We start from the raw sequence: 26,274 nt of genomic DNA, 5'->3' as shown, positions 1-26,274 counted from the left end.
AACCACCTCAAAGGAAACAACCTGCCTCGAAAGCCATTTCTCCATGCTCAAGTCTCCCTCTGGCCAGTTACTGTCTGGTTTGGTTGGATGTGTCTCCACTGGCAGTGTGTTCCTCATTATGTGTGTGTGAATATGGGTGGGATTGTGGGAAGGTGTGGGGTTTGAGAGGAGCTGCGGCCGATGTTCTGATTATGTCGTTTAAGGTTCCCACATGCTGGAGTATACCGATAGGCTGTATTTTCATAACAGATTCCTTAATTTCCCACAATCCAAATGGATGCTAGCCAGTTTGAGGAGCTAGTTGGGCGCCTCGCCTGTTTTTTCTCCAGGGTAGAGTTCTGAACAGAGAATGGCAGTCATGCTTCACATCCTTATTGTAACTTGCTGTGGACTCAGCATCATCAGGTCAGTGTCACACAGGGTGACCAGACGTCCTCTTTTTCCCGGACATGTCCTACTTTTCAGACCTAAAAAAAAATGTCCGGGGGGAATTTCAAAATCGTCCGGGATTTTGGTCAACTGCCTCAAAACACATTACATAGCTTACAGTGCATTGTGATTACATTGCCACTCCTTTCCACTACTCCATTCCAGGTTTCTTTGTATGGCAAATTAGTACATCTAAATCTGGTCACCCTAGTGTCACATATGAAACAGTTTGAGCAGTTTGCTGTCCGACACCAAGTAGGCGATCGTAGAACTTTACATTTGCACGGACCTCCGGCAGACTTCTGAGGATTGAAGCTGGCCTGAGCATGTCAGCATGTATTCCCTCGGGTGACCACTGTTAATTAAAAAGCTAGCTGCGCTAACGCTAAAGCACTAATCTTAAACATTAGTTCCATTAAGCCTTAAGTGCTCAACCAATAAAGCAGAAGTTAATGTTAAAGCACTAAATTCAACCACAACGTGTTATATCTTCCTCCACAGGGCTGAAAAATTAATTCAGGGTAAGCTAAGGGCGCTAAACCTATCCAATGTTAGTAAAAATTAGCCGATTAGCTGAATGCCACCTGTACTCGGTATATTTGTTGTTGATGCTGTTTGCTCTTCCATCATAATTGGTAAAAAGGTTTGAATCATCAATTTGTGAACCAACAAATGGACTCCACCCGGCCTGGTCCGGGCTTGTGCCACCGCTGAGTGGGTATGAAAAACAGCGAGGAACCGGGCAGGATCCGCTAACGGAGACGGATCTGGCCGGGACGGACCGGGTCAGAACCGGTTAAAGACACGGAGAAGAGCTCAAGCTAGCCGAACTCTGTAAACAAGAAGAAATGTCTGCTTTTCATCGGCCGCAGCAGAGACATTTACCTCACAGATGAGTGTGTGAATGTTTATTTAGGTTACAATAAAATGTTTTTTCCTGGGAGCTAACTCCGTGATTAAATGTGTAAATCTGTGAGCTTTAGGCTGCAGTCTGAGTTATGTAAGCTGAAATGTTTCTTTCCTTTTATCTCCATCCATTATGGATAAGTTTTCAGGCTTCCTCTCCATCAGGGCTGATGCCCCCCGCCCTGCCGCCCCCCAGGCTCTCAGTGTGCTGCCAACCGATGAGAGGAAGAGGAGGAGGAAGAGGGAAACATTAACGGGAGGAGGAAGACGCAGAGGGAGGAGGCGGAGGAGCGTGTGGCCGGGATGAGAGTATTTATAGGAGGAGAGATGAGGCGGCGGCGAGGAGAGCCGGAGGACCCGACACAATAAGAGGAGACAAAGGAGGAGGAGGAGGAGGAACCATGCTGCGGAGGAAGAGGAGCGTGTCCTTCGGCGGCTTTGGATGGTGAGCCTCAGCTTGTTTCATTGTTCCAGACGGAGCAAAAATTATCTAAAATGTTCACACTTTCAATGCTTTCCAGGCTGATTGCCTCATCTGCATGGCAGTGACATCACTATGACATCACAGTTTCAGCAAGATCCGTAAATGAAGGAGCTTAAATCCGTTTTCCTAACTACTTCTTCTCTGGTTGGACGCGGTTCTGCTGGGCTGCAGTTAATCAGCAACTTTCTGCTGTCAGGAGCCTAAACGGGTTTGTTCCGACACAAAGAGCCCAGCAGAACCGGACCACAGGCGAGCAGAACCAGGACCTGCTAGAAAACATTAAAGATAGAATTTCAGATAAAAATTATTTCATATAAATATTAACTCAGATGCTAATGTTTTACAGAGAGATTTAAATATTGATTTAAAGAACCAACGCAGTTAAAGATAAACAGCCTCAGTCAGGAATGTCTCAATGGAAAACCTCTAAACTAAACTCACTGGTTCTATTTATGTCACATAATTCACAAAATGTCATACTTTAAAAAGAATCCTGTTGCCATCTTGTTTCTTTTTCCACTGGTTTAATTAACAACGAACCACCTGGGATGGAATCTACAGTGAACCTCAGGAATACTTCAGACCTCCTCTAAAAACACTTTGAACTGTTTATTTTAACATTTTAAACACTAAATATACCTTCATGTTAATACTCTCTGTGGAAATCATCTTTCAGAACAAGCTAATGTCATGTTAGGGCTTCAGCCAATAAGCAACAAGGAAAATAAATGGTGTTCCTGGATTGGCTAATTTGCAAAAGTCAACCAATAATTTGTCTCTCAGCTTTGTATTGAAGTATAACAGCTTCCCAAGCTGCTTTTCCTTTTGAATATTTAAGAAAAGCTAAAAAAAAAAAAATCCACGAATTTTCCACAAATTCTTCAAACAAGTTAAAAAATATATAAACATGTTTTTCCCAGGTTACAAGTGAAAATATAAAAGTGTAAATATTTATTTTTAATCAGTACTCAATTATTATTGATGTAAGTTTCTACGTCGTGCGGAAAAATTATTTCTAAGTTACTGTGTTTTATTTAAAGTATTTAAAAAAATTTTGCACTGGATCATTTGTACAATGCTCTGCCCCTAGTGGACAGATAATAATCAGCCAAATCAGGCAGTAGGGAAAGCCTTTAGTTTCAGTTTCATGCATCCAGCATGCCGATGTGAGTGAATCCTCATCAGTGCGGCGTAGTCTGAGATTGTTGCGTCATTTCAGTTCGAATCCTGCAGTGACGGGTTAAATCCATGTATGTCATGTGTTGGCAGATTTTTTATCCACATGTCAATAAGATATTAGCCTAGCATAGGTGTTGATCAAACCATGCAGACATTTGTGTTGTTTAAGTGACATCCATGGAGCAAACAGTACATTATAATGTATAAAAATACAACAATTCAGCTCTGGAAGAAACTGAATCTGAACATTTAAACTCACGCTGCAGTACAACCAGCTGCTGCAAGAAGTTAGAAAAGTAGGAGTTTATAGATTTTGTTGTTACAGTTTATTCAGACATTTATTAGTGAGCTTATAGTTGACCAGTTAGCACCCCGAAAGGTTCCTTCAGTAACGACTCAGATCCTATTAGAGCTGGATTATAAAGACGGTAAAAAGGCAAATCAGAGCCAGAGGATTCCCTGGATAAACATCAGCACACTTTTCCCCAGAGCTGATGAGGAGTCCTGATAATAACCTGAGAGGTTAAATCCATCCTAAAAGCCGGCCAGGGAAGCTAAGCAGAGAAATTTAATTTAATGTTCACTTCCTGAGGGACAGCAGCTGTTCAAACCAACCTGGAACTGTGTGGAAAAGTTTTCACCCCCTTTAGAGAGACCATTAAGCCCATTAGTGTCCAAAGTGAGTTCATTTGAGCAAATCTTTAAAAAAAAAAAGAAAAAAAAAGAAACTGTGAATTTGTGTTTCCATTTTGGAGCGAATCAACAGGCCGTACGCAAAGCATGGCTGTGATAAACAGGAAGTAGATGTTGCTAACAAGCGTGGAGCACATGGAGTTCACTCCGCCATGTTGGAAGTTCCTCTGAATCTGGGGCCTCTGGTAAGGCACAGACCCACCAGTAGAAGGCGGCATTTACTAAATACTTTCCATCTCCTCTTTAATTCTTTTTCAGGATTGAGGCAATAATTTCAAATTCCATCAACCATTTCTAATACGATGCATGAAAATGCACATAAAAAATGTTGATAGAAACCGGTTTAGCGTTCTGCTGAGTCCTGCTAACGATCCACTTGTTGAAGCAGAGACTCTGGACCTTCCAGATTAAATCGTGGTGATGGAGTGAGGAGGGAAGCCGGAACACCCAGAGAGAAAAGACACATGTTCAGGGAAAACATGTTAACTAAACGCCAGATCTTCTAGGTCCAAATCGGACCAAATGTATTGAACTATCAGGTGTTTAGATGAATAATCTCAGTGTGGTTTATTGTCTGACTGATGACAGAACCAGGGTTCTGTCTCTAGAACCTCCTGGTTCTCCATCTTTAAATGGGGAACCTTCCCTCTGTCTACCTGAACCTCAGCATATCTACTCTGTCAGCCTGCAGCGTCTGTCGATGCTGCAGCTGCTTCCTCCTCTGTTCGCCGTCACTCTTTGGGTTTCCTGTGAGCCGTCAGCAGAGCGACGCATGTCTGGATGAGAGGAGAGCAGCAGCAGCCAGGAATGTAAATCCTGTTGGTTCAGTCGATCTGTCAGGACTGGGATCAGGACACACGTCGCTGAATCCTGCAGCATCATCCACGCTCCCCCACCTTCCTCCTTCCACAAAACTTCCTCTCTCATTTTCACCTGATTTCAGCTTGTTTGAGGAATCAGATGTTAATTTCTCTCCATATTTCCATCCATCCATCCATCCAGCGTTTAGACGGAGCCGGCTGATAGTTTCTGTCTTTAATAATGCAGGAGGAGCCTGAGGCGGAGGAGGGAGCAGTTTACAGCCGCCAGCGGCCGCTCGCTTCTTTAAGTTCAGCCACAAAGTGTCGACTCAGCGAAGGTTCTTCATCCTCTGGTTCCTGTTTTGTTCTAAGAAAGACAGTGAGGAACCAAAACATCACGACGACATGTGAAGCCTTTAGAAACTGAAGCCTCCAACTATCAATGCAGGAAGAGACGATGGCAGAAAACTGACATTATTTTCCCAGAAGCCTCAGTTTGGGTTCTGGTTTGGTTTTCATATTCCCCAGATTAGAAATGATCCCCTGCCGTAAACATTGAGAACTTCTTTCATGTAACATTAAAGGTTGATATATCATGCTGTTAGATTCCTGTTCCTATTGGAACAGAGGTCTATACAAAGCTGAACTGTGTTTTGGTCCGAGTTCCTAGTTAGGCTCCTTGTTTTTGTGCCGTCACTTTGGTGCGCCCCCTAGAGGTCACAGAGCGTCCCACTGTGACCGGTCGTTCGGCCATTTTGGTAGTTTGATAGCCGAGGTGCGATTATCTCACATTGCAGAAATATTTTATTCCCAAACTGATTAAAAGTCATGAACAACGTTGGACTTGTCCATCCAGGCCTCAGGATAGTTAGCGAGCTAGCTAATGCTAGCGCCAAGAACGTCACTGAGAGTGTTTGGATCAGAACAGAAAAAAACAATGTCAAACTGTTAATGTAGTAACAATATTCAAAACACTCAGTACAGGTCTGTCTTAAGGAAGCTAACAGCTAGCACACAGAGCTAACATTAGCACGATGCTACAGCTAGCAAAGCAACATCCAGGACGTCACATGAACATCCAATGAATTTATGTATCACATAAAGTTTTATTTTAAACTTAGCGCTTTGCTGTGTCGTCGTTTCTGTAGAGAAGAGAAACTTACAAAGTCTTTCTGCAAATTCTTCTTGATGCTAGCGGAGGATGAAAAGCCTCAGCAGACAAAACTTTCCCACTAATACGGAAACATTTCCAGCAAAAATAAACTTTAAAAAGGTTTTGATGCATCATGTCGTTAATCCACCGTCACAGTCGAATGTTTTGCAGTTTCTGCATCCTTGACAAATAAAGATTGATTTGGGGTTTAGTGGGTTTGAACTTAAATATGTGTGGATGATCAAACAGAAAAAACATTTAAAGACGCTTGTTGTTTTTTTAACATTTCGTGGCCAGAAACCAACAACCGTCCCACATTGTTCGTTTCCTTGACTCGTGTGTTTTATGGCACCTTTCTCCTTCAGTCCAGAAGCTGATGTGTGATGCATCGCCGTGGCGGCGCTTTAATAAACGGGTGTTTTATTGCTGTGAAGCTCTGGGCTCACACCTCCCTCTCAGGTTACCAGGGTTAATGGAGAACGCAGCAGTAAATCTCCTCCTCCTCCTCGGAGATGCTGTTCTGTATTGTTCTGAGCTGATAACGGTTCTGATCGTTATCAGGACCGGACGAGAGCGGCGTCCATTAACGGCTGCTCCTCTCTGTGTCTCTGCAGGATTGATAAGTCGACGGTCAGCGCACTGAGAGCCCGGTGAGTACCAGCACACTCCTCTGATCCGGTCCAGATTCAGCACCGTCCACATGCTAACAGGAAGTGACAGTAACTGGACTCCATCAGATCCAGGACTGCTCTGGTCGGTCCAGTCATCTACTCCTTTCTGTGCTGGTGTTCCCCAAGGCTCTATGGCGGACGCTCCGTGTCCTCGGTTCTGCTCAGTTTGGAATAAATCCTCAACTGTAAAGAACCGAAACACTCAGGGACCCGACCAACACCAGAACCGTCTATCCTCAGGAAGGATACGCAGACAGAAATCCTCCTTTAACATGTCCGACTCAGTTCAGGACGGTCCGGTCCTTTAAGGATGATCCAGACCAAACCTGGAGCTGAGTGTTCATGGGGTCTGGGGTCACTACAGGTCAGGGGTCAGTCCATCTATCCTCCCTCAGTACAGGAAGCAGTGTCCTTATTGGACCTTCCTACTTCCTGCCTTCTGCTTCAAGGCTTCATGTTTTCTTCCTGGTTTGAAGTCAACAGTTTTCCTTCAGGATCTTATCTTCAGGGTTTGGTGTTCACGTTGCCATGGTGACCTTGTTACCCGCGCTGCCCGGCTCGTCATGATCCGTATTTTAAGCTTTTTCTTCCCAGAAGGGGGAAGCAGGCGGAGGAAGTTCTGGTGTGAGAGCAGAGCGACGTGTCTGAGGGGAAGGTCAGCGACCTCCTGCAGCGCTCTCTCCTTTCTGTCCACCAGAACCTGCTGGGAGCCGCTCTGGGTCAGACGCCACTGATGAAGATCCTCGTCCTCTTCATCGCTGGACCCAGGCAGCCGGATGAAGACGTTCTGCTCAGATTTAGCGTGCCGTTATTATTAATATTTAAATACTGACGGGGACAAATAAATTATGATATTGTTTTTACGCCGTCTGTCAAAACGACTGGCAACCAAAAGTCTAGCGCCACCTCTGGTCTGCAGAGACACAGCACTGCTGGAGAGTTGCTAGCATGCTAGCATGAGAGCTAAAAATAATCACCACAAATTAGATAAATATGGAGCAGATCAATCAATAAACCACAGGGTCAGTAAATGTTTGCATGATGTTTGTAGAAATGTTAAAAATAATCAGCTAATGTAGTCGAACTGCAATATCTCACTTATTTAAATTTATCGTAGTGAAAAAAAATGTCAAGTTGAATTTTTATTACATATCACAGCAGTTTGCTCAGACAATAGTTGTGTTTTTTCTGACAATGCAGAATAAATAAATACTCAGTTGGTATAAATAAATACCAACCGAAAGAAAATGAAGTGAATAAATGAAAAAAGCAGTAGTGAGCTTAACTTAAATAATTAATACATTATTTCCTAAAATGAAATTAATACAAATCCAGTGTTTTTGGTAAACACTGACCAAAAATAAATAAAAATAAAGGAATATTAATCAAAATTAATAAATCAGTTAAATCACACTTTGGTTGATATCAGAATGACAATCGTTAATAAGTTTGAGAAAAAATTACAAACACATTTAAGGTGATAAAAGGGAACATAAATAAATATAAATGTTAAATATTGAAGCAAACAGAAAATTATTTCAGTCCCTTCCTGTTTTTTTAACAGACTACCACTAGCTTTCAGTCGGAGCCGTAACAGAAATTATTGACAGCTTCATCCTCCTCTTCCTCCTCCTCTCCCGTCAGTTTTCCATTTTTCCTCCATCTGCCTTCCTCTGACTGATTACGGCTCCGTAATCCTGTTGGTCCCTGACATTACGGCAGCGAGGAGGAGGAGGAGGAGGAGGAAGAGCGGTGCTGCTCTGTTAGATCTCAGTGAGATGCTCAGTAACCGACGGCAACTCTGCGATGCCACACGGCCAGGGGTGAGTCTCACATTTACTCCATCTACTCACGTTTGTTTACGTTGTTTCTGCAGAGGATCGGCAGGCTGCAGATCCATTAGTGTGAAGCGTCTGCATGTGTGCGTGTGTCCTCTGAGTGGACGGACAGTTGTGTCCCCTGAAGGTAAACAGAGACAGCAACGTGTTGACAGCTTCACAGGAGCCAGAATTTGAAACGTTTCACTGAATCAGATAAAAGCTCATTTCCACCTTAAAGAGCAGGAATCTGTTTGTGCTGCTGCTCACTAGTCGGGTCACGTCTCCTTAAATCAGACGGAGCCTGCTGATTGGCTCAGAGTTGGTCTTTATGTCAAGTTTTGGGACAGAGGACATCATGCAGAGAGAAAGGACGTTAGTGGACGGATTGAGACCTGGACCAGACTGTGTGTGTGTGTGTGTGTGTGTGTACTGTTAGTGTGTGTGTGGGTGTATGTTGGGATGTGTGTGTGTTTGTTATGTTAGTGTGTGTTTGTCATGTTTGTGTGTGTGTGTGTGTGTGTGTGTGTTTGTTATGTTTGAAAGCAGCAGCGTTCTTTCTCTCCTGAAAATTAGTGACTTTTACTAATAATGAGAGTGGCTCATTTGAATCATTTAGATCATTTGAATCATTTGGATCATTTGAATCATTTGGATCATTTGGATCATTTGAATCATTTGGATCATTTGAATCATTTGGATCATTTGAATCATTTGGATCATTTGAATCATTTGGATCTTTCTGCTCTCAGGGAATCCAGTGACAAACTCCAAAAACTAAAATAAATACATTAAAGTTTGTTGGGTTAAGATGCTCTCAGGTGTTTATTTCTTGTTGGAACATAAAATTTCTTCCACAATACTTAGAAAGTTACAATCCAGATTCCAGTTTGAGTGGCGCCCCCTGTGGTCGCTGTGTGTCCTACACTTGCCTTGTTAGGAGCTGTTCTATAAAAAACACCAGAGTGGTGGCAGCAAGCGGCTGCGCTGCCATCTGTCTGGTCCGCTCCACGCGGTCGCTGCTGAGTCGTGTTTCTGTGCCGACGACACGTCTTCTGCAGCGAGGGCGGCTTCTGCTTCAGATGCTCTCGTTGTTTTCATCAGTGCCGTTCTGTTAGTGACAGCAGCAACAATCTACATATGTTTATATTTTCTGGAGCTGTCAGCAGTCAAAATGACCTCAATCTGCAGAGCCAGGGGAAAGACTCATGTTGCTCTCGTTCTTCAACTGGTTTCTTCACATGTTGGTGTTTTGCTGAGAGTCAACACCAGTTTCCACCAGTTTGGGGAACCCAGCATGCGTCGTGAGTGCAGAGTGGAAGATGGCAGAGTGTTGTCTGTTGCTGCTTTGTTTATATCTTATGTCTCATTCACTCTTACTGCCCACAGCAGAGAGACTGCAGTCTCAAAGCAACATGAAACCTCACTCTGACCAGTGATAATGGAGACGGAGCGTCTCTGGTTTCCAGTCAGACCAGGATAAAATCATCTGCTGGGCTTAAGACCATTCTGCTGCCATGCTGGGTTCTTGTTCCTTTGTTCAGTTGAACCGCGTAACAATTCCAGCTGCAGCCCGAAGTTTGATCTGCTCCTGCAGACTAGTGGCAGCAGCAGTTGACACACAGGTGGAACTTCTTGGTGCAATGTAATGAAGAACTGTTCTGCTCCATCTTGTCTGCCATGCATCTGGTGTGAACAACGTTGTGGAGGATCGTTGTGTTCTGATGACCTCCTGAGGGCTGAGTGTCAGAAAGAGAAGACGGTTTTTGAAATGAAACAAACCACCAACTTTACTTTTTTGCTGACAAAGTGTCCAAATTGAATGTTTTATCTTAAATTCAGCCCTGGATAGACTAGCATTAGTATTTGAGAGTAAAAATTTTTGCCTTAAACCGTCTCAGTTCTTCCTCCAGCTACAGAACTAAATATAGCAACAAAGTGGATGATTTGGCCACAGGTCTTCTCTCGTCCTGACCACGCCCCTCTGGGTCTCTTGGCTCCGCCCACTTTGCTGAAACTTTTCCTCAGGGAGTTTAGTTATATTTTAAAGAGACAGAGGCCAATTTCAAGACATCAGATATGATGTGAGGTCAAATTTGTTTTAAGTCATGTTTGGTATATACAGCATTTTCATAGCGTCTGAAGCTAACAGTCACTGGATTGGGCTATAAAATGGCCCTATACATAAAAAATAATTAAGAGTACTTTCCTTCTAAAGCTGCTGGCTCTGCTGCTCTGTTGTTGGACGATGAGTCCAGTTGGAGGTGCTGTGGTTCTGGTGAAGGTGGATTCGTATCAGTCTCCAGGCAGATCAGAGGGGTGTGTTACAGTCCAGCAGGAATCCTGTTATTTACGGGAGGTTCTGTCTGTCAGAAGGTCGTTTGGGCTGAAATGTTTCCACTCAGATGGTTTTTCTCCTCTAGGCGGCTGCAGGTTTTCTGATCTGCTGTCAGCGTGTTGCTGCAGTCATGAAGCAGCGCTGCAGGTTCCTCACAGGCGCCGTCGCTTCTCATCCGTCACATTTCACCACTTTGGTTTGAAACTGAACAGATTCTGCTTTTAAAACCTTCCTGAAAGATCTGAGTCCATGTTCTGCTCCGTCCTGTCTGCCAATTAATCAGAATGTTTCCAATATTTTATTTTTGGTTTTCAGGCTTGATGGGTTTTACTTGAACCAACCTCCAGATTGATAATTAATTCCCTGCTTTAGTTTGATCCAAATTAGCTCGTTAAGAAAAGTCAAGCCCCCAATTATCTCAGAGTAGAGCACCATCAGTAGGTATTAACCCACTTCATTTCTCCAGCTGACCTTTGACCTGCTAACTGGAGTGAGAGGAACCAGGAGGAGCTCCAGGGTCAAACGTTAATGAGCATCTTTGCTGGAAACATTCACCAACGGAAACTAACTCATTCACCTTCAGCCGTTCAGCAACAGGATCAGGTTTCCTCTCATCGTGGAGGATAAACGTTCGCTAACGGCGCTGCCAAGAGAATCACATCACATCACTAGCTACTGTTAGCTTTGGAGGATAGAGGCTAGCATGCCTAGTCTGGTCAACCACTGGACTGCCTTCTTCCACTGCTGCCCATTAGCACAGATAGGCTAGCTTTAACATTTGACAGGCTAGCATTAGCCTTGGCTAGCCTAGCATTAGCCTGTCAAAAGCTATCTTAAGTTATTCCAGCTATTGGTCTCAGTGTTGTTCTCCAGCTGAGATCAGGTCCAAATGCCACGGCGCCTCACTTGGTGACCTTTTCTCTCCCAGCAGGGTCCGTCTGTCCCTTCCCGCCTCCTGGTGACCTTTGTGTTTGCTGTGCAGAGCTGGAGCCGGTCGAACCTTCAGCCCTCACTCAGACAGCAGGAACAACACAAACACAAACTGTTCAGCCTTAAGAGGCAGAGAGAAGGAAGTGAAGCAGCAGAGGTTTCTGGAAAAAGTCAACAGGAAGGAGGTTCTTTCTGGTTCTGAATGGGTCTAAAGTATCATAGCGGCAGCAGTGATCAGATCAGGGGCAGATATTTGAGGATGAATCCACGGTTTTGATCTGAACAGGCGCAGTTATGCTAATCCACTAGTAGCTAAATTTGAAAGTGTTTAGCGTACTTAGCTTCACCTAAATGTTTCCAGATGAATTCTAAAGCGTGAATTTACTTTGTTGTTTTCTAAACTGTTTTGAGGTTTGGGTCAAGTGGTATAGTAGACGTTTATGTTCATGCTCTTATTTTGATGTTGGTGAAGTTCTGTTTCCTCTCCTCATGTCCTCTTTATTGAGCAAATGACAATACAACACATGAAGGAATGAGGTAAAATAATTCAATCCTACCTTTGTTCTGTGTTTTTTCTGACCAAAGCATTACTGTGGCCAATTATGCTAAGCGTTAGCAAAACTCAACAACTATAAAACTGAAATGAATAATGAAAACTGAAAGGTCCAAAGAATCACTTCCTGTGGCCCAAACAGTACAGAAGGAGTGCAATGACATGTTTAATCATGTAGGGGGCGATATGCTATGTTGTAGCACATGTGTTATTGACAGGTGGTTGAAATTACCACTTTTTCTGCTGAGCTCCATGGTGGTATAGCATGTTAGCGTTAGCAGGGCTAATGTATATGATCAGTTCTTTAGGGTTAGCGTAGCTAGCTTTTTAGTTAGCGGTCTCCACGCCTCCATCTGCATTTGGTTGATTTTTAAACCATAATGCTCCCTGTTGGTTTGTCTGGGTTCTTCAAGGTTCTGTTAGGCCAGGATGAGACGGGTCAGAAAGTCTGACTTTAGCCCCTCCCCAACTCCGCCCTGTAACAGAGGCTGACCTCTGACCCCGAGAGGTCAGTCCATGTGTTTCACACTGAGAGGAAATGATTCTGCATGGACATTATGACCTGGAGTCAGAACCAGAACCAGAACCAGCTGGGTCTGGTCTGTCGCCATGAGTCAGAACTGTGGTAAAATCGAGTTCATGACTCATCAGAATCCAGCCTGATCAGAGTCTGAATCATGACTCATCGTTACCAAGGTCAAGCGGTGATTCTCTGACGAGTCTGACGAGTGGCACCTGAGACGTGATCAGGTGGCTCCTCAGAGGTCAGGCTGACCTTCATCTCTAGCCAGCTCGTCATCATCCTCATTCTCTGCTGATGAAGACGCGGCGTCTCTGATGATGGTTTCCTGTGTTGCAGTAAACAGGACCAGCTGACCCTCCCTAATGTCCCGGTGGAGGATCGCCCCCCGTCGCCCCCCCGCACGGCGCCGCCCACCATGAAGGTAACACCTGCTGCTCCCTCCAGACCCGCTCAGGCTCAGTTAGCCTGTCTGCCTGTTTCTCTGTTAGATCTGTTATTCCAGATGAAACCTACAGGTTTGGTGACTTCACAGCTCTGATGACATCACAGGAAGCAGCTGATCAGACTCCACATCCGTCAGTGTTTTCCTCTTTATTTGGATGTTTGGTTCATATTCCTCCATTAGAGGAATAAATCCAACTTTAGAAACACTGGAGACGTTTCTATGAACAATTTTATTTACAGCCACATGTTTATATAAACCAAATCAACTCGTTTTGCTGACAAACTGTATAAATTGGTTAATAAGGGAACTATCTTTATGTTTCTGGGGAAACTGTGACATTTTAGTGTAAATTTATTTATTTCTGCAACATTAGCCTAAAAATGCCTCGGTGCTGCCCTCTTTGGGTTGAACGGTGGCTACTGCAGTTGAACTTTCCTATTGGTTACAGCAGTTCAGCTGGGCTGACGCCTGATAAAACAAATTAAACTCACTAGATTTGTCACTAGTCACATCTTGACTAAAAGTCACTAACTTGAATTTGCTGCCAATTTGCTAGCATTTCTCTAATGGTTTGCGACCAGTTTGCTCCATCCGGTGTCCGTCTTGGGTCAGAGGTCAAACCTAACATCGACCCTGTTGTATCACCAAAGCTTCACAGTCCCTGTTCAGGTCTGTGGACGGTGACATGTCCGCCATGTTGCTCACCTGGTCAGCCCATTCTTGTGCCTCTTGTGATGTCATCAGTCCAGGTCCGGTAGAATCAGCAGCTTTATTCTCATCCTGAAATCCTAACGGATAAAAATCCGTCCTTCGTTCCCCAGTTTGTTCTTGTTGACGAGCAACAGAAACACGGGGCTGTAAACCCGGTCCAGTTCTGATTCGGTTCTGATGTTACATCCTCCAGTTTCATTCTCAGTGATTCCTAAATACGTTTGCAGTTTAAACAAATTGAAGCGTTTGTCCTGACAGTGAACTGGTTCACCTGTTTCTGTCTGCAGTCGGCTCATTTCTTCGACATGATGGACAAGATGGAGGTAAGACTTTAATTCGCATGGATCCCTCCAATGGTTCTGTTAAATGTTTAGAGACGCAGGCAGGCTGAGGAGACTTTATAAAACATCACAAATCATCTGCAGAAGAAGAAATGAGAAAGAAAAACAGAAGAACTGAAGAAGTTAGGAGGAAGTGGAGCCTTTAAGTTTGGTTTGTTGATCACAAATCAATATCTCAATGTAGCATTTTTCATCAAAACAATAAAATAAATTAAAGGGCAGGTGAGGAAGAGGAGGGCAGAGATGCTGCACAGCAGAGAGACTGAGGAGCAAAGAGCGACTTCTGGACAAACAACAGATGTCTCACTCGGACTGAAATACAGAGTTCTGCTGGGTTTTGGTTCCGACTCTGAATAAAATGCTTTTATTGGCCCATCAGAATAATTTCGTCCTGTTTTCTCTCCCGACTGCGGACCAGCAAGTACCAGAAGCTGCTGAGATGAAGACAGTCCCTCTGAGACAGAAGGCACGTCCGTCCACCTGTCTGTCCCCACGTCCGTCCTGATTCCTGTCCTTATGTCCGTCCACCTGTCTGTCCCCACATCTGTCCTGATTCCTGTCCTTATGTCCGTCCACCTGTCTGTCCCCACGTCTGTCCTGATTCCTGTCCTCATGTCCGTCCACCCGTCTGTCCCCACGTCCGTCCAGCTCAGGTCCCATGTTTCTTTCCATGTTGATGTAAAACCAGATGAGCGTCTGATCAGCAGGACGTTTCTGTTCCTGACAGGAAGTCGCTCCAATCTTCACCTTCATCATCATCATCATCATCCTCGGCAACCCAAGTTGCATGTCCGCACTGTTGCTGTTCACGTGGATTTGTTGCTTCCCTCAGTTTAACATCTAATTGTCTTTGGTTTAATAAAAGTGAACCTGTGGATTCAGTCAGACGTTTACAGGAAGTGAAACTGAAGCTGTTATATTCCACATGCGATGTCGGCCATGTTTGAAACGCCTCTGTCTCTGTTTCAGGACGATTACATTCCTTATCCCAGGATCGAAGAGGTGAGACTCAGACATCTCTGTCCTCCAGTCCAAAGGTTGTGGGTTTGATTCCTGCCAGGAGTTTGAGGCTGTTGGGACGGCTTCACTCTGTCTGCAGTTTTATTAATATTCTGATGGTTTCCAAAAAACATCTGGGCAGAATTTTTTTCTATCAAAGTTCAAATTACAGTTTGGACGTATTTTGTTATTATGGCTGTAAAATCTAAGATTTAGTTAATTTTTCCAGGACAAGTTAAACTTGACTTTCCAACATTTCAGCTGTTTAAATGAAAATACTTACATAAATTGACTTTATTTTAAGGTTTCATGAAAAAAAATCATGAAGTTGTGATTTAATATTTCAAATGTTCACAATATAACAAACACATAGATAATCACAGATTGATATTGCACATGAACTATTGCTTTGAATTGTGAATATTTCACATGTGAAAAAAAAACTATGCAAAAGATAACTACATTAAAAAAATATACCACATAGCAACACAAAGGTGAGAAAACAAACATTCTCAAATCACATATTAATACTAATTTATCATATTATACTTCTGTAGGCCATTGTACATAAGAAAAAAGGAGGAAATTTCCACAAAAAACAGAAATTTTCTAGAAAAAAACCCTACAATTTTTGAGCTTCAAAAGTTGAGAATTTACTAGAAAAAACTACTTTTGATATTTTTCTGGGTTTCTCAGTATTTTCTCTTTTGGAAATTTTCAACTTCTCAAATTAGAAATGTCCTATTTTTTTCTACAAAGTTTCTGATAATAATCTCAAGATTTCTGAGATTTTTGTTGAAAATGAACTCCAGTTTTTTGGGTCCACTCTGACTCCAATACTAATAATATTTCATCTGAACTTTTGACCTGACGCTTAAAACACGATGGAAACAGTTGAAAAGTAAAGAAGTTTATTCTGAACATTCAAAATATGAAACCGTAACATGACAACCATGCTGTAGTAATAACAGTAGAGCCGTTACCATGACAATGCAGCAGCAGGTAGCTCGGCGTTTCCTCCAGGTGTGACAGAAACATGTGGACTGCAGGTGTTGGAGAGGGGCGCCCCGTACCCGCAGGTCATCTTGCCGCAGTTTGGAGGTTATTGGATAGAGGATCCAGAGGCTCCGCCCCCTTCAGAGGACCCGCTTCCTAAGGCCACGCCTCCTGATGCTCCACCCATTCAGGATCCGCCCCCTTCCTCCTTGCAGTGCAGCGGTGCGGAGGTAGAGGATGGAGGAACAAAGGAGGCAGGAGGTTCTGCCCCAGGGGATTATGGGTATCACCTGGAGGAGACCAACGAGGCAGCACGCGCGTACAGGAACCACTTCCTGGGCAGGGTGAGCTGTGATGTCTTATGAAATAAATCCGTGTTAAAACATTTGGTGGTTTGCAGCAGTTTCAGTTTTCGGTCTCCAACTTCTTCCTGCCTTTCAGGAACATCTGAACTTCTTCTGCCCAGTCAGCAGTTTGGGAAACCTGCTGCTGTCTGTGAGACACGAGGAGGAGAAGGAACACAAACAACTGCACGTCATCATCAGGTAAACACAGGAACCGGATTGCTGCAGTGTTATAGTCACCTCAAAAGATGCAGTAAGTAGTTATTATCGTCACGTTTATCAAGATCACAATTGTACCACAAATTATTCTGATAAAACTTTCGGCCCACATCGACTTACTGATGACTGTAGTTAAAGTTTGTAGCGTTTTTGGACCCTCTCATTACTGCTTTGGGTCTAGTTAAAGTTTCAAAAGCAGTGTTGTTCCACTGGATCCAGGTTTGTTTCTTGTGTTTGCTTCAGGTCTCGTCTGAAAAGCGTGTACCACAGATTATCTCTGGCGGAGCTGCCGGACATCCCCAGCGTTCCGGAGCTGGCCAAGGTGTCCACACACCTCACTTCCTGTTCTCCTCTAAAGTACTTCCTGATCCTGTAGTTAAAAAGACAACCGTTCAAATCAATCAGTCAAACTTTATTTGTATAGTACATTTTAGCAATAAAGCATTTCTAAGTGCTTTTACATTATAAAACATCTCTCAAACTCTCAAATATTAAGAGCTGCTCTAGAAATTACAGCTCTGCATTGAAGTCTAACTAAAGACAAATAATTCAGTTAAAGGGCCGGTAGCATGTAAAATTCACGTTTTAATGTTTTTCCCTCATTAAATCAAACCTGCGCTGTTGCTTTGATTCTTTTATGTTTAAGAAATCCTTTAATCTCCATGGCAACAATTCAGCTGTTAATACGTCTGGGTGGACCTAGCCCCGCCTTCAAGATGCAGCTCCGCCCCACTCAGCTCCTTCAAACTAGCCAGCAGCAATTAGCAAACATCTGCTGAGATTATAAGAGGAGCTGCTGCTCAGAGTAACGCTGGTAAAAAGGTTAAAGGATTAATAGGAGCCATGTTAGGATGACTTCCTGGAGGCGGAGCTTGAGAGAAAGCAGGAGCTTCTTAAAGAGACAGAGGCCCAATTTCAAGCTGTCATATTAGGAAGCTGTTTCTTGAAATCATATTTGATATATAGCATTTTTATAACAACTGAAGTTAACATATTTAGTTGATTTTGCTATAAAATGGCAGTAAAACACATAAAACTGCCTCATTTTGTTTTCTTTGACAGAAATGTAGAAGGTGAATATCTCGTTACAATGCAGGTTAATATGATTTGAAACATTTCTGAGGCTAACAGACGTTCTGCATGAAGCATTTCACACTGACCTGTGGGAGTTTAATGCTGATGAAAGTTAACGGTGGGACCTGTTTGTCCTGAAGCTTGTGTGCGACGAAGCGGCCTCCCTGCGGTTCAGTCCGGTCCTCTACCCCAAGGTGAGCTCGTTTTCCTCGTTCTCCTCTCGGTTGCTCCTGCTGAGACTTGTCCACCTGACGCTGTCCTCTCCGCCCGCAGGCGTCTCAGCTCATCGTCAACTACGACGAACACGAAGTCAACAACACCTTCAAGTTCGGCGTCGTCTACCAGCGCTTTGGTCAGGTCAGGCTGCTGCTTTCATTGACGCCCAAAATAACTGGAAAAAAAAAAATCAGAAAAAAAATATATTAACCAAACTCTAGATTCAATGTTTATTCAGCTGGGAAAAAATAAATTAGATCAGAACATTCATAGGATTAACTTTATCTATGAATCTCCATGCAGAAATATTTTCATCCCACAGTTTGTGTGTTTATCCACCCAGACACCAGGAGGCGCTGCAGCTATAGAGACTCTAATGAATTCTGGTTGAACAAAATTACTTTGTTTTTTGTTCTGTGTTCAGGTTTATCGCTTACATTAGTCTTGTTTTAATTTCCAAAATGAAAGGTGTAAGTCAATGGGACATAATAAAAGCATCAGGGAGTGAAAATGTCCAAATCAAAAATTATGATTCTACATTTAATGCCAAATTGTAGCAACATATCAAAAGGTCACACAGTTAGACAAAGGGATCAACAAAGTATTTTATTAGAATTTTATCTGTATTCTATTTTACTTTCATTTTATGTATTTTATTTATTTTCAATATATCTTTATTTGTGTTTTGTTTGCTTGAAATACAGTATTTTTATTTGTTTTTCATATTATTTAATTATTTGAATTTTATTTTGTACATTACGTTTTTATATTACTATTTTATTTGTGATTTATTTTTATAAATCATAGAAGTTCTGTAGAATTAACCTCTACATAATTCCTATAGTAATGTAGAAGTTACTATGTGAAAATTGAAGAATAAAATCATGTTTTAGGTTTTTCTGCCTCCTGAGGAAACATTTGACTCGTAACCTCTAGCTGTGCCTGAGGTGATCTGTGATTGGTTGTGACGGCTGTTACCTGTGCAGGTGTCAGAGGAGGAACTGTTCACCAACAACCAGGAGTCTCCGGCTTTCTCCGAGTTCCTGCAGCTGCTGGGAGAAACGGTGGAGCTGCAGGACTTTAAGGGGTGAGCAGCGCCACAAACTGAACAATGGACGACAAAACTGTGGAGTTTCTGTTCAGAGCAGCAAAATCTGATCTCAGGTCAGCACAGAGTAATAATGACAAAGTTAGTCGAGTAAAAATAAAGAGAAACCGTCCAGGAAATGAGTCAGGTGAGAGGAAAAGCACAGATTGACACATCATTTAATGCTTAGAAATGACATCATCAGGCAGATAAAATATACCGTTGTGTGGAAATGTTGATATTTTAAGGACCAAAATAAAAATAATTCACATAAATAATGTAATTACAAAAAAATTACTTTCAACGTAAAGATTATATCATAAACTGCAGGTGCATTTGTGTGTCTGGTGATTTTTGGGTTAAAACAAGTTTGTTCTTCAACCAGCACATGGAAATTTGACTCAAGTCAGAGTAGAAATCCATCCATCCATCCATTTTCTATTCACCCTTTGTCCCTAATGAGGTCGGGAGGGTTGCTGGTCCCAATCCCTGGCTTAAGTTCCAGGCGAGAGGCGGGGTTCACATTGGACAGGTCGCCAGTCTGTCGCAGCAGAGTAGAAATACTTTTTGTTTAAGTTACTCGGGTAAAACTAGTTACTGGCCAACTACTGCTTCTTAAAACTGACTCGACATTAAACATTTATTAGAAATAATTTTGTCATTTGGGATTTAAATGGATTCATTGGAACCTAAACTTTCATATTTGTTGTAATTTTCATCCAAATTAAACTTTTTCATCTTTACCAGAAATTGAAAACCGTCCGTATTTGGATTCTCTAGAGCTTCAGGAATAGATACTGAAACCATGTCATGTTCTGTTCACCGGCTAGTTCTTTTGGGCTTGGTGGAACCGGGCCGGTCCAGTCAGCTCTCACCCTCCTGTCCGCAGGTTCCGGGGCGGTCTGGACGTCTCCCACGGCCAGACGGGGTCCCACTCCGTCTACACCATCTACAGAGGTCAAGAGGTCATGTTCCACGTCTCCACCAAGCTGCCGTTCACCGAGGGAGACGCACAGCAGGTAGAAGGGAAAACTGCCAGGAGTCCAGGAAAACTCAGGAAATAAAAACAGGACAGGAGTATGGATCTCTGTGGTTCTGGTTGGTTTTAGTTTGTTCTGATTGGTTTTGTTTATTCAGGAAAGGTTATCAGAGCTGTAGTTATTGCCTGAATGCTTTTGATACAGGCAGTTGCCCAGGGTAGCACGAGAAGAGGGGAGGCTGAGTGTTTCAATCATAAAACTGAACTTTTAATGTTTATTTTTATGGCACATAAAAACACATAAAAATGGACCCAGATTGCTCAGTTTGACTCAGTGTTTTCAAGACTGCAATGCCCCCTGCTGGTCGCTAAACTTTCAGCACTAACGCTTCGCACATGTCACTACCTGTCGCTCAGCTGCAGAGGAAACGCCACATAGGAAATGACATCGTGGCGGTGGTGTTCCAGGAAGAAGCCACGCCCTTTGTCCCCGACATGATCGCCTCCAACTTCCTGCACGCCTTCATCCTGGTGCAGGCGGAGAAGACGCACTCGGACAGCGCCACCTACAGGGTAGGAGGTCTCACCGAACCAGACTACCGACCCAACCAAAGTCCATCTGGATCGTGGAGAACCGAACCAGAACTGAACCTGCTTCTCCAACCTCTGGTAGGTTTCTGTCACGGCGCGAGAAGACGTCCCGCCGTTTGGACCACCGCTACCAAACCCGGCCATCTTCAGGAAGGTGAGCTAGGAATCTGGTCCGAACCAGGTTGAGTTCTTACATCGTACCGGGTCACGTTCTAACACCTGAACCGAACCGGTCTCATCTGTGTTTTTCTTTTCCAGGGTCCAGAGTTCAGACAGTTCCTTCTCACCAAGCTCATCAATGCGGAGCTGGCCTCCTACAAGAGCGAACGCTTCGCCCGACTGGAGGTAACCAGCAGGGGGAGCCGTCTCGCTCGGCCTGCTGGAAAACACTGACAGGGTTCAGTCTCTTAGCGGGGTCTTATGGAGTTAAAATAGGGCCATAAAGTTTGTTCAGAATTTTTTTCAGCCAAATATTTTTTTGATTTAGGGTCAAATGTTTATTCAGTTTAAAAATTAGTTTTGTTTAAAATTTATTTTCACTGTGAAATAGTTTTTTTGTTGTGTCAAAATATTTTTTTATTTCAGTTTTAACCATTTTTGTTTCAAAAATGTTTTTCAGATGAAATACTTTTTTAACTCCAAATCTTTTCCCATGGCATCCGCCAGCAGTCGGGTTTATCTGGAGTGAATCGGTTCGTTTTATTTCCCTCCCTCTCAGGAGCGGACCCGCTCCGCCCTACTGGACGGCCTGCTGGACGAGCTGCACAGACGCTCCCAGTGCATGCTGGGATTGGGCTCGGGCATGGAGGAAGAGGGCCGGGGTGAGAATGGCCACGCCCACGGAGGGCTGCTGGAGTCTATCAAGGTCAGTCTGAAGGTCACTTCAGCTTTACTCTCACATCCCAGTTTGATCGTCTGACTTTTTGTTGGAGACCAGTACAGGAGTTTAGCTGGTTAAAATCTTAATTAAATATTTCTGCTGTTTCATTTCAGAGAGCGATGAAGGGGCGGAGCATATCCATGGAAACCATGTCGCGCGGTGGGGCGGGGCTGCCCACCAGTCTAAGTGGGGGCGGTCTGGCCCACCTGAGCATTGAGGTGAGCAGAACCGGTCCAACACTCCGGTCGGGGCTTGGCAGCTGTTAGCAGCTGGATTGTTTTTGTGTTTCTGTTGCCAGGGCAACATGAAGTCTCCGGTGAAGCGGCGCTCAGGCCTGTTCCCCCGCCTGCTGAGCATCGACAGCCAGACAGACAAACACAGCCACAGGAGGTAACCACGGCAACGACCTTTCTGATGACCCGAAGGAAGTTGAATAAATACTGTGAAAAACTCAGAGGCAATTTAACGCAGTTTGCTCAGAAAATTGTCACGTCATCTGCAAAGCGAGTGATTTTATAGAACCTGACATCTGAGAATAAATAAAAACAGGGCCTAGAACAGAACCCTGAGCTGCTAATACGCTAATGCACTAAGAGCAGAACTAGCTTTCTGTTTAGTGGTTTAAAAAAAAAAAATATTTAGCACATTTAGCTTCCCCTAAATAATTTTTCCAGGTAAATTCTAAACAGCTAATTGACTTGGCTGCTGATACTTTCAAATTTATGCTCTTATTTTGAAATCATTGCAGAATGTTCACACTGCAGTTCCATTTCCTCTCCTCACATTCTCTTTTTTTATCCATTTAATTAAAACATTAACTTCAACAAAATACTGTGTTGACATAGCACCTTAGCATTTTCTTCAGCTAAATAATGTTTTGGTGTAGTGCTTTAACATTAGCTTCCGCTGAATACCGTGTTGATTTAGCACCTTAGTGTTAGCTTCAATGAAGCACCTTAGCATTAGACAATATTTATGATTAGTGCTTTAGGATTAGAGCAACTGTTTTAGCTAGGAATGCTCACTTGTGGCCCTGAGGAACTCCATGTTTATCTTTGAGGCTAAATCCAGTTTATGTCATTTCTCATCTCAGCTGTTAGCAGATATCCTTAGCATGAAGCTACCGGGCTCAGTTGTTCTTCTGGTTAAACTCTCTTTGCTGTGTCAGCCTCTTCAGTGAGCAGCGCAGCTTCGACTGTTCCCACCCCATGCTGGAGGTGAGGTCTGAGCTGCCGTCCAATCCCAGCTCTCCAGAGGCGGGACAACGGGACAGGTGAGCTTTAATCTGTCTTTTTTTTTTTTTGTTTGAGCAAAGCAGCAACAACAAAGTTTCTGTGTTTTCAGGATTCATCCGAAGAAGGAGAGCAGTAAGATTTCCAGATCAACATCCAGTACCTGCAGCTTCAGCATTCCCTCTGACGATGCTCACCTGGTGAGACTAATCAGTAACCTTCAGCTGATTGGTTGTAGCTGTAGTACAGCCTGGGCTGGTTGGAGTGGAGAACAGAAGCTGTTCTCCCAGGAAAACCTGGCAGAGGTTATGAATCAGTTTTTATGACTAAACTGGATGGGTTCTGACTCACCTTATGGTCGTATTTGGGTCCAACCGGATTAGCCTCCATGGCTGGTCCTCAGGTTGGTGTGAAAAGAAAGTTCAGAGGTCATTTGTGTTCTGACGAGGATTCAGAATCAGGAATAGTCTTGAATTTTTCTGCTGTGGATTTGATCTCATTCGGAAACTTCCTGATCTTCTCCGTCTGTCTCAGACTGCGCCGTCGGAAGTTTCCTGTCCGCTGATCGTCTGCCGCAGCCCCACAGGTTCAGTGCATCGACCTTCATCATGTCCAGATTCCTGCGCTTCTCCTCACTGACCCATTCATTTTCCTCTTTCAGAACTGAAAAACAAGAACTCTCCCAGATCCAACCTGAAGTTTCGCTTCGATAAGCTGACTCACTCTGCTGCTGTACGTCGGTTTGTCTGAGCCGACCCTTCCTGTGGTCCAGACTCGTAATCCTCTGGTGGTCCTGATTGCGCTCCATGCTTTCTGAAGGTTTTTCTGAGTTTCATCTTTAGACTTTGGCCGATTTTCCACCCAGCTTCAGATCTGCTGCTGATCCATCTACACCCAACCCAACGATGCTCCTGAGCAGTAAACTGTGTCGGATCAAGATCCCGGATAGAAGCAGTCAAAATGACAGCTGGGATGTCCATCTGGTTTGTTGGGAGGAATTGCCAAGTCTGACTCTAGCTGGTTAAAGTCTGGTTTGGTTCTTCTAGCTAAGTTGGATCGCTCTCCATTGGCTGTGGGTTCTTCACTATGTGGGTGTGGATGTTGGAATGTGGGCAGGCGGTCAACGCTCCATTGATGTCATTTAGCTGATGTAACTTAGGGTGGACAGTGTCGCTGAAATCTCTCCCTATATTTGTTCATTACGGTTTGCCCCGTCCAGTTGATGTTGTCTTCTCTCTGCCACTAATGAGAAATGTTTTGGACCTTAAGGCTGGACCATGGAGTTACCGTCTCACCAACCACTACGGACTCAGCACTGATTAAAAATTGAGTTGAGATATTGTTGGGCCAATCAGTGAATCCGTCTGCTGCCAATCAGTGCAGCGCCTTGTACCTTCCTGAGGTCATTACTAAAATCAGGGAGGAACCGTACAGGATCTGCACATGGAGATGAAGAACCGGTTAGATCTGTTTGAGAAGAGGCTTAAAAAACTCCTGAACTCAACTTGACATAATAAAGTCAGACAGAAAATATGATTATTATCTCCAGCAAGGAGATCCCTACAGAGTTGTCATCTTCAGACCTGTTGTAGAGTGGATGATATACTGAGGAATGATGGACCTTTCCGGTCCTGAACCAGGTCTTGGATTGGGTAGATGATGACTCTTATTCTCCTGTCCTGAAACTTTCCCAGCCTTTCTAGTTGAAGCTGATTGAACTGGACTGGTGAGGAACGTCTACAGAAAGCCTGGAGACATTCAGATCCAGACCAGCTAAACATGAAAACTGGATCACAGGAAGGAAAACAGGAAGAGAACACTGAACAATCTGAAACTCTTCTGATTTTTCTCTCTTCTCTATCAGCAGGGAAACTGAACTCAGGAGGTTCTGGGAGGTACGTACGCTTCTCAGAGCTGTTTCAGGCTAGATGTTTAACTTTCCACCATAGAAATCCTGAGTCTGGACTCGGGAAACTGCAGGTTAGCTGCAGGCTAGTGCAAGCTACCTCCAGGGTAGCTGCAGGCTACATGTAGGCTAGCTCTGGTTTAGCTCCAGATTAGCTTCAGAATAGATGCAGGCTGACTCCAAGTTAGCTGCAGGTTAGCTCCAAGTTTGCTGCAGGCTAGTGCAAGCTAGCTCCAGGGTAACTGCAGGCTAATTGCATGTTAGCTCTAGGTTAGCTCAAGTTTGCTGCAGGCTAGCTACTGGTTAGCTCCAGGTTAGCTATAAGTTAGCTGCAGGTTAGCTGCAGGTCTTCAGGTGTTTTATGAGAACTTCATCTGGACCTCCTGTCTGTTCTCCAGAGAAACCACATGGAGGTACTGCCTTCACACCACCAGGACCAGGAGGACAGACTGAACTGGACCGAACCGCATCATTCCCAACGCCTTCCTGGTTCCTGATGCGCCGCTGGTACTGCCTGATGTCACTAAAACCCGTGGATCCACCATGGAGACCCAGTTCTAACTACAGACAACTTCTGTTATTTTAACCAATGAACGCTTCGTCGTTTTTTTTGTTTTCCTTGTTTCCTTCTGGATGAAGAAGGGAGTCATGGACAGATTTCCTTTTCAGGGAATGTTACAGGAGATTTCCTCACAGATCAGTGAAATGGTACCGAGTAGGTCGGAGATCGGATCCAGCTCTGTCCTTCCAGGTGGTTGACCTTCTCCACCCTCCTCTTCCTCAGGGTAGCTACGCCCTGCAGCAGGTTCTGATTGAGTCCAGTGGACCGGGTGAGACCAGTGAGGCTCACTGAGGACCTCTGGAGGCCAGAATCAGGAACATTCCAAACCAAACCCAATTGTAGAGACGGTCCAATTAAATAGAAACTGGAATTATGTCTGAAATCTGTTTTTAATTCAGTTCAGTTTCTTTATTCAGCACCAGAGTACTGGTTCTGTCACACGAAAAAACAGTTGTTCAGATTCCAGGTAAGTCCAGATCCAGTTCGGATCAATTCGGTTCAGGTCCACACACAGTCAGAACCAAGACTCATCATAACAGATCAATCAAAGCCAACTGGTAAGAAGGCATCGGCTGATTGGACCAAATTGTTGCAGCGATCCCGCCTCCTCGGTGACCCAGTTAGACCAAGTGGCGACAGTGGAGAGGAACAGGAAGGAATCCTCCAGCTGGTATGACAGGACAGAGCCTCCGCAGGGCCCGGTGTACTTTCTATGCTCATCAAATATAGTCAACGGCAGCGTTCAGAGGCTGACATGTAGTCAGCAAGCTAACCTACAGTTGTTAGCTAATTATTTACCTTCGAGCTATTTATTTAGCTTGCTAATGTGATATTTAGTTTGGAGCTAAATGTTAGCAAGCTAAATTTTTAGATTGCTGATTCACTACTAGAAAACTAAGCTACAGTTGCTAACTAAGTTTACCTTGGATCTATTTATTTGGCTTGCTACAGTGGGGCAAAAAAGTATTTAGTCAGCCACCAATTGTGCAAGTTCTCCCACTTAAAAAGATGAGAGAGGCCTGTAATTTTCATCATAGATATACCTCAACTATGAGAGACAAAATGAGAAAAAAAATCCAGAAAATCACATTGTCTGATTTTTAAATAATTTATTTGCAAAATATGGTGAAAAATAAGCATTTGGTCAATAACAAATGTTCATCTCAATACTTTGTTATATACCCTTTTTCAGCAATGACAGAGAACAAACATTTTC

The 26,274-nt window shown here is 43.7% G+C and overlaps 1 protein-coding gene across 3 annotated transcripts; it reads left to right on the top strand.

Moving 5' to 3' along the window:
* The first annotated feature begins 1,193 nt into the window (after positions 1-1,193).
* On the top strand, positions 1,194-26,008 carry LOC122845453 (rap1 GTPase-activating protein 2-like). 3 transcript variants are annotated; one of them, XM_044141754.1, is made up of 26 exons: positions 1,194-1,325; positions 1,478-1,780; positions 6,259-6,294; positions 12,813-12,897; positions 13,920-13,955; positions 14,392-14,439; positions 14,943-14,975; positions 16,022-16,312; positions 16,410-16,513; positions 16,775-16,853; positions 17,746-17,799; positions 17,879-17,962; positions 18,808-18,908; positions 19,798-19,927; positions 20,305-20,460; positions 20,561-20,632; positions 20,737-20,823; positions 21,197-21,343; positions 21,472-21,576; positions 21,657-21,748; positions 22,527-22,631; positions 22,703-22,790; positions 23,125-23,176; positions 23,252-23,322; positions 24,458-24,485; positions 24,895-26,008. In XM_044141754.1, the coding sequence occupies exons 2-25, from the start codon at positions 1,737-1,739 to the stop codon at positions 24,464-24,466; spliced, it is 2,109 nt and encodes a 702-aa protein (XP_043997689.1). In that variant the 5' UTR covers positions 1,194-1,325; positions 1,478-1,736; the 3' UTR covers positions 24,467-24,485; positions 24,895-26,008. The 3 variants fall into 3 exon arrangements, with proteins under 3 accessions (XP_043997689.1, XP_043997691.1, XP_043997690.1); XM_044141756.1 differs by lacking the exon at positions 1,194-1,325 and adding an exon at positions 7,960-8,138 and having other exon boundaries at positions 1,752-1,780; positions 24,455-24,485; positions 24,895-26,000; XM_044141755.1 differs by lacking the exons at positions 1,194-1,325; positions 1,478-1,780; positions 6,259-6,294 and adding an exon at positions 7,836-8,138 and having other exon boundaries at positions 24,455-24,485; positions 24,895-26,000.
* The last annotated feature ends 266 nt before the right edge of the window (positions 26,009-26,274 follow it).

The sequence above is a fragment of the Gambusia affinis genome, linkage group LG15 (assembly GCF_019740435.1).
Source record: "Gambusia affinis linkage group LG15, SWU_Gaff_1.0, whole genome shotgun sequence".
Lineage (NCBI taxonomy): Eukaryota > Metazoa > Chordata > Actinopteri > Cyprinodontiformes > Poeciliidae > Gambusia > Gambusia affinis.
This window is presented reverse-complemented; position numbering and strand designations above follow the sequence as displayed.

Excerpts from the sequence above, each read along its gene's own strand:
- LOC122845453 (XM_044141754.1), top strand. The coding sequence starts at position 1,737 with ATGCTGCGGAGGAAGAGGAGCGTGTCCTTCGGCGGCTTTGGATG. Across the intron at positions 14,976-16,021 it reads CTTATCCCAGGATCGAAGAG|GTGTTGGAGAGGGGCGCCCC; the intron begins GTGAGACTCAGA and ends TGTGGACTGCAG. Across the intron at positions 16,854-17,745 it reads GCGTTCCGGAGCTGGCCAAG|CTTGTGTGCGACGAAGCGGC; the intron begins GTGTCCACACAC and ends TTTGTCCTGAAG.